We start from the raw sequence: 14,526 nt of genomic DNA on the forward strand, positions 1-14,526 counted from the left end.
AATGAGATTTAGGAGTTCAGAAATGGCCTATCATATATTCAGACACTAAAAGAACCAATCAGAAACCGAAACTCAGCAAGCCTCATTTGCATATGCACGAAATAAATAATGACGGCGTTTGGGCTCACCAGCATTTTCCTGTGGTCATCTGACGGTATTACTTCAGCTGCGAACATGCCTGAACCAGCTAAGTCAGCTCCTGCCCCGAAGAAGGGCTCCAAGAAGGCGGTGACCAAGGCACAGAAAAAGGATGGCAAGAAGCGCAAGCGCAGCCGCAAGGAGAGCTATTCCGTGTACGTGTACAAGGTGCTGAAGCAGGTCCACCCCGACACCGGCATCTCGTCCAAGGCTATGGGGATTATGAACTCCTTCGTCAACGACATTTTCGAGCGCATTGCAGGCGAGGCTTCCCGCCTGGCGCATTATAACAAGCGCTCGACCATCACTTCCAGGGAGATCCAAACGGCTGTGCGCCTGCTGCTACCCGGGGAGCTGGCCAAACACGCGGTGTCGGAGGGCACCAAGGCTGTCACGAAGTACACCAGCTCCAAGTAAACTAGTTACCTGGGTAAAAGCGCCAACGACCCAAAGGCTCTTCTAAGAGCCACCCATGTTGTCATTTAAAGATCTGTAATTTTCCAGACTTGGCATTGGCAAGGTAAAATGGCTAAGCAACACATTGGGATAGTAAGGGTTTACTGAAACATCCAAGTTCGGCCGGGCGCAGTGGCTCACGCCTGTAATCCCAGAACTTTGGCAGGCCGAGGCGGTCGGGTCACCTGAGGTCAGGAGTTCGAGACCAGCCTCGCCAACATGGTGAAACCCCGTCTCTACTAAAATATACAAAAATTAGCCGGGAGTGGTGGCAGGCAACTTAATCCCAGCTACTTGGGAGGCAGAGGTAGGAGAATCGTTTGAACCCAGGAGGCAGAGGTTGCAGTGAGCCCAGATAGAGCCATTGCACTCAAACCTGGAGTATAAGAGCGAGACTTCTCTCAAAAAAAAATCCAGGTTCGTTGTTTTTTTCCCCTATAGACATCCTACTGCCTGTGGCTGTTTGATTTCCCTATCGTTGCTTGCCAGTTCAAGCAACATGTCTCATATTTTCCAGGGACTGTCTCATGCCCTCACTGGAACTAGGGGTGCCTCATTTAATGGTCAGATGTGTTGAGTTGTAAGGAAACCTAGAAATTCACATGAGAAGTGCTTAGTACTTTTTTACTCTTTTTTCTTCCCAAGTTTCCTATTAACTTTGCTAACCTTGCTACATTTATTTTCCATCCATTTGTTGACTAGGTTTCCCTCATATACCTCCAAATCACAGCCCTGTTTTCAGATGAACTTCTGCACCTTGATAAGTATGTTCTTTAATTGGAACATAGGAAATTGGCTGGCTAATGAAGGCCACACTTTCCTGAATCCATTGTATCCCTGACATAGGTCACTTCAAAGGAAACTGATTGGTGTAAATTCCTGGCCTGAAAAGCTGAAGAACACCACCTCACCACTAGAGAAGTAACATCATTTTTAGGCTCTGATTTGAGTAGCTGCTACTATTGTATTTGTCACTCCTGCGGTAAATAATTTCTGAAAAGAAACAAGAAGTTACTATCTCCCATCTACCCTCAGCAGCGTGTATCTTGATGTCATTCAGAACATACTATCTCAAAATATGGCCCCTTGACATACTGAAAATTTTAAGGTGAAAGAATATGAGAAGCATCGTGGGCAGGAAGGTCTCTCTGATTTTTCCCAACTCTTCTCCCCTGAAACAGGTCATAGGACCCTCATATGAGTCCTAGAGAGTCTGAGAGAAATCTGAACAAAAAGACCTTGCTAGGTTTCTGTTTTACCCTTAGCTGACAGTCTTCTTTTTGTCCTATTATATTTCTGCATGACTCTCCACTCTTCATCAAACCTAGTGTAAAAATACTCAGGTTTACCCCTTCTCCAGGTCTTCATTTCCTTACGAAGCCTCCCATGTCATGTGAAATTTATATTAAATAAATGTTGTATTAGTCCATTCTCACACTGCTATAAAGAAATAACTGAGACTGGGTAATTATAAAGAGAAGAGGTTTCACTGGCTCATGAAACCGCAGGCTGTACAGGAAGCATAGCAGCTTCTGCTTCTGGGGAGACCTCAGGGAGATTTTACTCATGGCGGAAGGCAAATGGGAAGCAAGGCATCTTACATGGTGGTGCAGAAGCAAGGAGAGAGGTGGAGGTACCATACCCTTTTAAACAACCAGATCACAAAACTCACTATCCCAACAGCTCCAAGAGAGTGGTATTAAACCTTGAGAAACCACCCCTGTGATCCAATGACCTCCTACCAGACCCCACCTCCAACACTGGGGATTGCAACTGAATGTGAGATGTGGGTGGGAACACAGATCCAAACCATATCAAATGTATATGCTTTTCTCTTGTTACTCTGTCTTTTGCTACAGGGCCCCAGCCAATGAATTTCAGATGGGTAGAAGGGAAAGCTGTTTTCTTCCCTACAGCACACAGTAGGTGTGGGCAGGCATCTGTGTTCTCTATGTCTGTCTTGCTAGGGTAGAGAAGCAGACATATCGCTGAAAAAATGCAGAGAAAAATAATCCCAGAATGAAAATGTTTGAGATGTGTATTCGTTTGCTAGGGCTGCCATAACAAAGTACCACAGACTGAGTGGCTTAAACATTTATTTTTTCACAATTCTGGAGGCTACGACTCTTAAGATTAACCTGTGAGAGCAGGGTTGATTTCTTCTGAGGTCTCTCTCCATGGTGTGTCGATAACTGTCTTCTCCCTGTGTCTTCACATTATCTTTCTCTGTGTGTGTCCAGTCTTCTTTACTTATAAGGACACCAGTCAGATTGGATTCAGACCCACCTCAATAACTTCATTTTATATCTTTAACGACCCTAACTCTAAATGCAGTCATATTTTCAAGGACTTCAACATATGCAGCAGGGAGGAGGGTAAATCAGTCTATAACAACAAGTGCAGTAATTAGTCTTCCAAATACTATATGAACTAAGTATTCCACAGGTGGCTCAAACCCAGCAGGACCAAGACTGTCCTCATTATCCTCATAGCTCTGTTTATCCAAGTTTGAAATTTGGTCCTCATCCTAGATTACCACCATTCATTTTCATCATATATTTAATAATATACCAAATCCTATTCTATTGATTCTATTTTAACATATTTTTGTTTATTGTGGCTAAAAATTGGAAATATGTTGAAGAGCAGGAGTTTCACTAAAAATAGGTTTTATCAGGCCCGGCACAGTAGCTCATACCTATAATCCCAGCACTTTGGGAGGCCGTGGTAGGCAGATCACTTGAGCCCAAGAGTTTAAGACAGCCTGGGTAACATGGTTAAACCCCATCTCTACAGAAAATGCAAAAATTACTCCGGTGTGGTGGTGTGCACCTGTAGTCCCAGCTACTCAGGAGACTGAGGCAGGAGGATCACTTTAGCCAGGGAGGCAGAGGTTGCAGTGAGCCATGATCCCGTTACGGCACTCTAGCCTGAGCAACAGAGAGAGACCCTGTCTTAAGAGAAGAAAAAAGACAAAAATGGTTTATGCATAATGAAATACTGTGCAGCTATTAAAACTAACGTCAAAAAAATAAACATAAAATATGCTTGAAGGATAGTACTTTGGGAAAGGTGCCAAATCATATATTCTCATTTATATTAATATATCATATACATGTGTAGTATAGCTAGTAACAGGAAAAAAAAACTGACTAGAAGGCTCAATGCCAAAATGTAAACAATTCTGTTGCATTCTTTGGGATGAAAGGATCAGCTCCTCTGGAGAGAACTTTCTCTATTTGGCTGTCTCTAAAACTCCCAATACTGTGGTTAAGAAAAAGGAAGTTCTCCATTAAGCCCTTTCCTTTTCCAAGTTTCTCTGTCCTGTGTTAAGAAAAATAAAAGTAATTTTTTTCTTTTTTCTACTGCCTCCATATTTTCAGGAAAAAAATTAATTATTGGACACCAACTATGTATACAGTATTATTCTAGGTTTGGTATATAAAAAATTAATAGGATAATTGTAAGATACAATTCCTTACTAAGGAAATTGAAAAACAAGGCAAGAGACAAGTATCCTAACATTAAAGGAAAGAATAGAGTAAGATTAGTGAACCACTTAATAATCCATGTGACTCTAAGTATATGTTCTTGTTTATAAAATAATGCACTAGTGACCTCAAAGAGGAGCAAATGGGAAAGTCAAGCAAAACTTGCAGTATTAGTGTAAGGACCAGAAAAGCATAAGGAATTTTAATGCCTAGCAAGCAACATTTCAAGGCAATGGCTACCTCAAGGGGAAGTAGTGGGAGGTTGAGAGATGAGGTCAAAGTTGTTATTTGTAATATTTGTTATACCTGGTTGGCAACTGGGTTCAAGCATGGTCATCATATTATCCTTTATAACTTGTATGTGGATTTAATACTTTTTTTTTTTTTCAGACGGAGACTTGCTCTGTCATCTAGGCTAGAGTGTAGTCGCAATCTCAGTTCACTACAACCTCCACTTCCTGGGTTCAAGCAATTCTCCCACCTCAGCCTCCAGAGTACCTGGGACTACAGGCACGCACCACCATGCCTGGCTAATTTTTGTGTTTTTGGTAGAGACGGGGTTTCACTATGTTGGCTAAGCTAGTCCCGAACTCCTGACCTCAGGTGATCCACCTGCCTCAGCCTCCCAGAGTGCCAGCATTACAGACATGCACTGCAGTACCTGGCCTTACAGTTTTTTGTTTTTTTTTTTTTTTTTTGATACGGAGTCTCGCTCTGTCACACAGGCTGGAGTGCAGTGGCGCAATCTCAGCTCACTGCAAGCTCCGCCTCCCAGGTTCACACCATTCTCCTGCCTCAGCCTCCCGAGTAGCTGGGACTACAGGCACCCGCCACTGCACCTGGCTAATTTTTTGTTTTTAGTAGAGACGGGGTTTCACCGTGGTCTCGATCTCCTGACCTTGTGATCCGCCCACCTCGACCTCCCAAAGTGCTGGGATTACAGGCGTAAACCACTGCGCCCAGCCTACATTCTTTTATATGTATCTAGAATTATAAATTTTAAAGCAAATAAAGAAACAATAATGAACAAATGTATTCACGGAAAAGTCATCTCGCCTTCCATAAAAATACAGAACCTCCATAAATATTGCTGGTATTAGAAATTTGGTTATACAAAAGGCAATCTCCCCTTATACTCAAAGTCTGTAGATGCTCAAAAGACCAGGCACTTTACAAAAATCACTGCTAATATACAAGACTTGCTGTGTAAAGGATAATTCTTGAAATATCTTCCTTTTCTGCCAGAAGGACATAACCTAAAATGTACACTAAAGTATATCATTTTGTCAATTGTAAATTTAGATTTATGTACACTAAAGTATATCATTTTGTCAATTGTAAATTTAGATTTATATTCATTTTATTTATATTCATCTAGGCACTTATTAAGATAAACACATAATTTGAGTCTAATATGCTCAGTTAAAAAACTAGTTTCATGAAAGATGCTAGAATTGTGACATAATCAGAACCAAAGCAGGGAGGGGAGATTTTGTATGGTTCTCTGCTGTCCACAGTAAAGTCTACATTCCTGTCACTGGCCCAACAGGCCTCCAACATCTGGCACCAAGCCGGGAACTATCACTTCTGATACTGACTTGAATTACACTCATCTGACATTCCATATAATATTCCATTCCTGCTTTCCTTTTCATAAGCATATGTTCTCACTCTCCAAATAGACTGCAGGATCCCTAGGAGCAGGGAAAAATATAGTGGGAAGGCCGTGAGGAAGGGAGCAGGATTGTAATGCCAGTGGGGTCACAACCAGCCTCACAGAGAGGGTGTTATTTGAAAGAAGTGAGGCAGCAACACTTAAATCTAGAAGCTGAGTTGCCCACACAAGGGGAACTGTCAATATATAGTCCCTGAAAGAGATACATACTTACAGCAAGTTTGAGGCTAGCGGAGCTGGGCGAGGAAGGAAAGGAGTAGTGGGATTTGAGGCCAAAGAGATAACAAGAGCCGGAGTGTGGGGCCTTGCAAGGTACTGAAAGGACTTTGGGTTTTCTTTTTAGCGAAATGAGAGCCATTGGAGGGTTTTCAGCAGAAGAGTGACCTGATTTTATTCCCCTTTTATTGGAAATCTGTGGGACAGAACTAGGCAATGAGGGTGCTACAATAATAAAGGTGAGTGTTGGCAGTGGCTTGACCAGAGCAGAAGTGGGAATGAAACAGTTGGATTCTGTTTGTTTTCAAAGAAGAGCTCATAGAACTTACTGATGGATTGTTATGTAGGATGTGAAAGAAAACCACAGAAATGACTCCAGCTAAAACAGTAAAATGCCATTCACTAATTTCAAGATGATGGGAGAAGCTGTTTTGCAGAGATAATGAAAGAAATTCTGTTTGAAGCCTATTAAAGTTTGAAGTGCATATTAATTGGACTTTCAAGTTGAGATGTCAAGTATGTAGCAGGGTCTCTGAGTATGGAATACAAGGCTGTGGGCTAGTGACTTAACGTCTGCAACATCAACATATAGGCAGCATCTCCATAGCAACAAACATCAGTTCAAAATACTCAGACAGATTTTCATCCTCCACGTCCATCTTCTCAGATCCATCAGGAGCCACAGAACTAAGGGAAGAAAAAAGGCAGCATCAAATACAGAGCTTTCAAGCTGAGATCCACAAATACATTTCAGGAGGCCTGAGAACTCCTGGAATTGCAAGCAAAATATATGGGGAAAGTGGGCACATTTTGAAAAAGGTGTGACTATCTATCACTGGGTCTCCAAAGTAACCCCTTCATGGCTCTAACTTTAATAGGTTATTTGAATGAAAATTGCAATATTATTGCATACCCTTATTACCAAGGGCATTTTTCCACATTTGTAAAATAGGGATAACTTTTTCTGTTTGTTCCAAAAATTACAGAAACAGAATTACTAAAGAAAGCACTTGTAAAACTGTAAGTTAGGAATCCAGATGTCGTATATACAAAGCAAACATTCCTTACTTCCTTAACCCAGGGCCCAGTCCTTGCACTGCTTCTCTTCATTATCAATCCTCTTTTCCTAACAGATATCATTTCACCTTCTGGCTTTTTTACTCTCATGGGAGTAAAAACTCAATCTATGTTTCCAGCCCAGACCTCTTTTCTGAAATCCAGATTTATATATCAAACTGTTTACTTCGTATCTTCCTCTTAGATATGTGTAATAAGCATCTGACACTCTCTCTGGATGTCCAAAACTAAGATATGGAATTCTTTCCAAAACTTGTTCCTTCAGTATTCTTCCCCATTTTAGCAATTGATACCTCCATTTCAGTTGCTGTCAATGAAATCACTGGAATCATCCATAAATTTTCTTTCTCTCATACTCTACACATTCAGTGACTCAGAAACGAACTATCAACCTTCTTTCAAAATAAACAAAGAATCCAACAACTTTTCACAGCCTCTACCACTAATACACTGCTCCAAGCCACTGCCATCTCAACTCCTTTATTTTAGTACCCTCCTAACTGGTCTCTGCTCCTATCCAGGTTCCATCACAGTTTATTCTTCATCAGGCATCCAGACAGCTCATTCTAAAATATAAATCAGATCATCTCAGTCCTCTGCTCAAAACCCTGAGTGGCTCCCACCTCACTAGGAATAAAAGCCAAAGTAGTTACACCGCCCATATAGGAACTGCTCGCCTCCATTTGCCTTTCAGACCTCATCTCCTTTCCTCTGCACCCTTCTCGCCTCCATTTGCCTTTCAGACCTCATCTCCATTCCTCTGCACCCCTTCTGCCCTTTTGCCCAGACACAATAACTCTCTGCTATCTCCAAGGCTTTGCTACTTGGTCGTCTATTTGGAATATTCTCTCGTCTTTTTTTCTGCAACCATCGCTCTATCAGTAAAGCTTTCCATGACTCTATCATTTAAAATTATCACGTTCTCGACTGGGCGCGGTGTGCTCACACCTGTAATCCCAGCACTTTCGGAGGCCGAGGCGGGCGGATCACATGAGGCAGGAATTCAGGACCAGCCTAACCCCATATGTACTAAAAATACAAAAATTAGCTGCGTGTGGTGGCGCATGCTTGTAATCCCAGCTACTCGGGAGGCTGAGACACTAGAATTGCTTGAACCCAAGCGAGGCAGAGGTGGAATGTGCCGAGATCGCGCCACTGCACTGCAGCCTGGGCAACAGAGCAAGACCCTATCTCAAAAAAAGTAACTAGGCCGGGCGCGGTGGCTCACGCCTGTAATCCCAGCACTTTGGGAGGCCGAGGCGGGCGGATCACGAGGTCAGGAGATCGAGACCATCCTGGCTAACACAGTGAAACCCCGTCTCTACTAAAAAATACAAAAAATTAGCCGGGCGTGGTGGCGGGCGCCTGTAGTCCCAGCTACGCGGGAGGCTGAGGCAGGAGAATGGCGTGAACCTGGGAGGCGGAGCTTGCAGTGAGCCGAGATCGCGCCACTGCACTCCAGCCTGGGCGACAGAGCGAGACTCCGTCTCAAAAAAAAAAAAAAAAAAAAAAAAAAAAAAGTAACTAATTAAACATCACCTCGTCCCTCCACACGTCTTTAGCCTGTTTCAGTGATAGCACTTAGCACCATCTGATAGTTTCACTTACTTTGCGTGTAAACGCACACCCAATAGACGCCATGCATACAGAAAATACTGTTTTGTTCACTGTCATTCACTCCTATAATTCTCAGAGCCATGAACAGTACCTGGCATACGTTATGTGCTCAAGTTTTGTTGTTAAATTTATATCCTCATACAAACCAGTGCCTTAGCTCTGATAACATCGTTCATATTAATGTACAAGTCCATATCTTTAAAAAAGATGAAACCCTAACTCCATTGATTTTCTCGATTTCAAAGTTATAACCCTACAATTTGCTTGCTGACCACAAAGGGGAAAAATCTGATTTTACAATGGAACTATCATCCTAAAGCAGCAATTGTCCTATTATCTTCAACGTAGATAAACCAGACATATGTCTCTGTATAAACTGACAAGCATATTAACCTGATTTCAACTAAGTATATAAAAGTCACTTCTGCTCAGGACAGAGTATAGAAGCCAAGTAAAATGATGCCATAAGAAAAGCCAATCCAGGCCGGGCGCGGTGGCTCACGCCTGTAATCCCAACACTTTGGGAAGCCGAGGCGGGCGGATCACGAGCTCAAGAGATGGAGACCATTCTGGCCAACATGGTGAAACCCCACCTATACTAAAAAATACCAAAATTAGCTGGGCGTGGTGGCGCGAGCCTGTAGTCACTTGGGAGGCTAAGGCAGTATAATCGCTTGAACCCGGGAGGCAGAAGTTCCAGTGAGCCGAGATCACGCCACTTCACTCCAGCATGGCGAGGGTGAGACTCCGCCTCAAAAAAGGAAAAAAAAAGCCAATCCAAATCTCCTACAGGTTTGGTCTCTAGCAAATTATTGTCCTGATGCCTGAATGTATACTTTTTCAAAAGGCGATCATTGCTGGTTAAGAATTTAAGTTTTCGTGGCCGGGCGCAGTGCCTCATGCCTGTAATCCCAACACTTTTGGGAGGTCGAGGCGGGCGGATCACGAGATCAGGAGTTCGAGGCCAGCCTGGCCAACATGGTGAAACCCCATCTCTACTAAAAACACAAAAATTAGGCGGGCGGCTGTAATACCAGCTATTCAGGAGGCTGAGGCAGGAGAATCGCTTGAAACCGTAAGGCGGAGGTTGCGGTGAGCCGAAATCGCGCCACTGCACTCCAGCCTGGATGAAAGAGCAGAACTCCGTCTCAACAACAAAATAAGTTATGGTGATGTTTCTATATGGCTCACTAAGCGATACCCTACCTACCTTTTAATATTTTCGTAATATTCAAAAACACATTTTAGGTCTATTGGAAACAATACTTGCAAGCTCTCAAGTGAACATTTATATTGTTACCCCACACTGCCTTTTGTTGAAGAGTTTTGTCACCAACTCAAAAGCAGCAGCGCGCACGCCGCCTGGACCTGGGTCTGCGATCCTACTCACGCAGATGTGTTGCGCTCACGGATTCGCCTTGGTTTAAGGCCCGCCGTCTGGGTGCGAGCTTTCTTTGTTTTTAGCCCTTCCCGCCATTTTGGAAAGGGTAACTTGCAGTCTCTCCGCGAGTTTCCAACTTCTGTAGTCTTTGAGAACCTTACGAACGCTTCAAGCTTAAACCGAAGGAGGAAGGCCCACGGGAATTATAAACTGTGGCAATCCAGCTTACTCACTGATATTTAAAGTGTTACAATGCCACAAGAAAGCTAAACATATTCAACATACCAACTTCCCTCAAGCAGAAAACAGTGACTTTAAGTACTTTATGCCCAAATCCTAAACATGCGAGATTAAGCACGAGTAATTAAACGTTACCTGCAAATCTACACATGTGCACAGTAACTACTTCTCAGCAAAAATCTGGAACAAAACAGGATAACAAGATGTCCGCTCTTCTATGAAAAAGGTGGGCGGCCCTGAAAAGGGCCTTTGGTTGAAAATGAAAATAGAGTGGAGCAAGCAGAAGCTTTAGCCACCGAAGCCGTAAAGAGTGCGCCCCTGTCGCTTCAGCGCGTAGACCACATCCATTGCTGTCACGGTCTTGCGTTTGGCGTGCTCTGTGTAAGTGACAGCGTCACGAATCACGTTCTCCAGGAACACCTTCAGAACACCGCGAGTCTCCTCATAGATAAGGCCAGAAATTCGCTTGACACCGCCGCGACGAGCAAGGCGCCGGATAGCTGGCTTAGTGATGCCCTGGATGTTATCGCGCAAAACCTTGCGATGACGCTTAGCGCCTCCCTTACCCAAACCTTTTCCACCCTTACCACGGCCAGACATGACTAAGCAACTCCTAAAACCAGCTTAAGAAACCTAAACGCCAAAGCAAAGCAACGCCCTTATATGCAGGGAATTCGGACCTAATTGAAGACTGAAAGCGCGCATACCGGAACTTTGGTCCTGCTTCTTGACCCCACCCTGCATAGCCCAGCCCTGGATGACGTCACCAACAACTCCAGCCTTTGGCATCTGAGCGCCGGCTCCACGGAGGCGTCTCTTGCAATTGCTGGGAAATAGGAATGAGAGTTTTAAGGCTGTTTTAACAACCAAATCAGATTAAAGAAATTAACATGTTTAAATTGTTATCAATTGTTCCTTCAGTTGCTTTAGGACGATTGGAGAGGAGCCTCGGTCCACAAGACCGGAAGCCTGAGGAGTGCAGCTTTGTCCCCAAGGTCACAGTGACTGGCTTTCTGCTGCCTGCTGTAAAGCACATGCGGACCGAAACCCCCCTTCGGAAGTGTTTGAAAACTGCAAGATTTCACCCTCTCCATCACCAAGCCAAGGGAAACATAACCAAAAGGGTTTTCTTCCCGATGGCGAAGGCATGATAGGTTAGTGATTCGTGGTAGAATTATCGCCCTCCGCGCGGAGGCCTGATTCTATTCCCAGTTTGTTCTCTTCTTTTCCTGCTTATTAAAATTTGTAATTGCCATTTAAATATCTAACTGCCCCTCACAACTGCACCCAGTGTGTAGGTTTCGGGGTGGGGTTTTTTTTTTTCCTTTTTTTAATTTTATTGAGACGGTCTCGGTATGTTGCCTGCCTGGGTCTCCCAAAGTGCGGTGCCTACAGGCGTGAGCTACCGCGCCTAGCCCACCAGTGTATTGATATTTATTTTTCTATCCCTAGTTTTGTTTTCTGTTTGATTCTGGTGATGCTTTTTTCCAAAGTGAGTTGGCAACCTGTGGTAGCCAAAGAAGTAGGCAACTGCTCTTAGGTTTTTTCTTAAATTACGAGGTAGTCTGAACGCAGCTCCTGTAAGTAGTTAAGAGTACTGTGAGAAAGTGGGCTTAGCAGAACAGCAGAGTGGCGCAGCGGAAGCGTGCTGGGCCCATAACCCAGAGGTCGATGGATCGAAACCATCCTCTGCTAGGTCTATTTTCTTTTTTCCACCTTGTCTATTTTCCTGAGGATCCCTTTTTTTTTTAAGTTACAGTTTTTTAGGTTAAACAATGACGAAAGAAAACAAAAGGAAGCCGAGTATTTCTTTAATTCCAGAATTACAAGCATTTCCGGGAAATAATGTGAAACTACAATCTCTGCATGTACAATTTTGATTTTCATAGACACCCAAGTGTCATTAATCAATATTTCATCTGTAAACAAAGCAAATTTCTCTTGTTTAGAGACTATACCACTGTTGCAGCCAGTTATGACAGTTGTAAGTTAACCTGCCAAGCAAGGAGAATGCTTACATAAACTGAGTGCCAAGGGTGGGGTGGGGTGGGAGCCCAGGAATGGAGTTTTATATCTTTTGATACATAATTCAGAAAGCACTATTTGCCAAGTACTTAAGGCAATCGACTAGGAATTCCTAAATCCCCACACAGATTCTTTTCGCCTACAAGGATCTTAATCTCGGAAAATGAGTTGCATTTTGAGGTGGGTGTGGAGTCTTCATAGCACTGATTGAACTCTGACCTGAGAAAAACATTTTTGCGGACCCTACTGGTAAATGTGTCTCTGCTCTCTACCATCTCTTAATATCTCAAATAGAACTATTCACTGTGCTTATTTTTTAAACATATGTGTGGACTGCTTTATGCTTCTCTCTCTCAGAAAGGATTCCTATTCAGATATTTATGTGTCACATACTGTATTAGGAACTAAGAAAAAAAAAACAACCTTAAGTAGTCTACAGTCTAGATATGCTTTTGTTGTTTTTGTTTTTTGTTTTTTGTTTGTTTATTTGTTTTTGAGATGAACTCTCACTCTTGTTGCCCAGGCTGGAGTGCAGTGGCACAATCTTGGCTCATTGCAACCTCCACCTCCTGGGCTCAAGAGATTCTCCTGCCTCAGCCTCCCAAGTAGCTGGGATTACAGGTGCCTGCCATCACACTCAGCTAATTTTTGTATTTTTAATAAAGGCAGGGTTTTACCATGTTGGCCAAGCTAGTCTTGAACTCCTAACCTCAGGCAATCCGCCAGCCTTGGCCTCCCAAACTGCTGGGATTACAGGCTTAAGCCAACGCACCTGGCCCATATGCTTTTAAACAAGTAAATATGTAGAGTGCAATACAGTAGTTCTGTGAAAGGATTGTACACTAAGTGCACTGGGAATAAGGAAAATAGTGCTTGTAATCCCATGACCACCCACTAATTCAGTAATTCACCAGAAGTAATCACATGACTCAGTATACTCTCAGTTAAGATTTATTATATCTATTGAGCATTTTTTGTTTGGGTTAAAGAACATGTTTTAAAAATAAAAACAAAAAAGATTCATTATAGCACAGGATACAATGCAAGAAAAGCAGAAAAAATATGTATATACACAGGTAAATGTGGCTGTTACTATAGGACTGAATGAAGAAGGATGAACACAGAAATGAAGACAAAGACAAAAGGATTTGTTTAAAAGTAGGGGTCAGGGGGCTCCTAGCTTCTAGAGAACAAGGGCCCTGAGCTTCTACAACCCTTCGTATTTATTAGGTAGAGTGAACAGGGAGGAAGGGGTAACTGTCGGTCAGCTACTGGATTTATCACAGGCTCACATGATTGCTTTCTTTGTTCAACAGACTCTAGATGTTCCTATAGATAACCTTAAGGAACACAGTGCCTGGGACATGATTGCTCTCAGCATTCCTTCTAGTGGCAGATGCACTTGTCAGTTTGCCAGCATCCTGCTTTCATGAGAACAGTTTGCTGTTTGCTCATATAGCCTCCAGTGGTATATTGAGTTGGTCACGTCCCTCATTCCTTTGGCCTCCAACATCTCCCCCTTTTTGTTTTTGCATTAATTGAATAAAGGCAATTCCAGACTGCAGCTTTCAATTGCCAGTTGGTGGTCCAGCCGATGTTACAGACTATGAACAGAAAACAGAGACACAATAACATCATTCCTATAATTATAAAAGAGACATTGAGGTGCTGTTTAAAGTAGGTCCAAGGGTTAAGCTTCTCTAAACCTTGCTGGAATTAGGTCCAAGCTTCTAAAGAGGGCTGATAGTCTTAAGTTTGCCTATTCAAATCAAGAATTTTACTCTGTAAATCATTAATATCAAAAGTAACATTGGATGTAAAAGCCCTTGCAAATGGGCCTTTACAAGTCTCCATGGATATTCACTTTGATTATATTACACAAATTAGTTACACAAATATAAGTATGGTTAAAATGACAATGCAATTGCTGCTGCAACTGCAAACATTGTATTTGTTCTCCTAGCCACAGGACAGTAGTCTTTAACATTGCCACCTCTGTTTGTATTTTGGTGTTAATTTTATTTTGAAGCATCCGTGCCTGGTTGGCCATATGTGTCCAATTTTTCACATATTGAGCTGTTTGAATAGAGCTGTGCAGTGCTACTGAGGACACTACAATAGAGGTTATTAGTGTAACTAGGGAGACTGTAGCAAAAAATATTATGCCTAAGGCTCTACAAGCACAGTGAGTGAGCTGAGTAAGAAGGAGT

At 42.8% G+C, this 14,526-nt stretch overlaps 2 protein-coding genes and 1 non-coding gene across 3 annotated transcripts in view; 2 read left to right on the forward strand and 1 right to left on the reverse strand.

Annotated features, from left to right (window-relative positions):
• The window catches only part of LOC101144695 (uncharacterized), a 30,100-nt gene extending 19,105 nt beyond the window's left edge, over positions 1–10,995 (reverse strand). Inside the window, exons 1-5 of the mRNA XM_031012369.3 lie at positions 10,583–10,995; positions 10,061–10,224; positions 6,563–6,663; positions 441–556; positions 129–284 (exon numbers count right to left, since the gene is read on the reverse strand). Of these exons, the coding sequence (XP_030868229.1) occupies positions 129–284; positions 441–556; positions 6,563–6,663; positions 10,061–10,224; positions 10,583–10,891 (846 nt within the window). The 5' untranslated portion in view covers positions 10,892–10,995. The remainder of the gene's footprint in view (positions 1–128; positions 285–440; positions 557–6,562; positions 6,664–10,060; positions 10,225–10,582) is intronic.
• On the forward strand, positions 120–611 carry LOC101143962 (histone H2B type 1-C/E/F/G/I). The gene has a single exon (XM_004043415.3). It carries the CDS (start codon positions 175–177, stop codon positions 553–555), a length of 381 nt encoding a protein of 126 aa, XP_004043463.1. The 5' UTR covers positions 120–174; the 3' UTR covers positions 556–611.
• Positions 10,996–11,914: 919 nt separating the features above from the next.
• TRNAM-CAU (transfer RNA methionine (anticodon CAU)) lies at positions 11,915–11,986 on the forward strand. The gene has a single exon. It is a non-coding gene; the product is annotated as a tRNA-Met (tRNA).
• The last annotated feature ends 2,540 nt before the right edge of the window (positions 11,987–14,526 follow it).

Source organism: Gorilla gorilla, chromosome 5 (assembly GCF_029281585.2).
Source record: "Gorilla gorilla gorilla isolate KB3781 chromosome 5, NHGRI_mGorGor1-v2.1_pri, whole genome shotgun sequence".
Taxonomy (NCBI): domain Eukaryota; kingdom Metazoa; phylum Chordata; class Mammalia; order Primates; family Hominidae; genus Gorilla; species Gorilla gorilla.

Coding starts and splice junctions, on each gene's coding strand:
- LOC101143962 (XM_004043415.3), top strand. CDS start 175: ATGCCTGAACCAGCTAAGTCAGCTCCTGCCCCGAAGAAGGGCTCCAAG.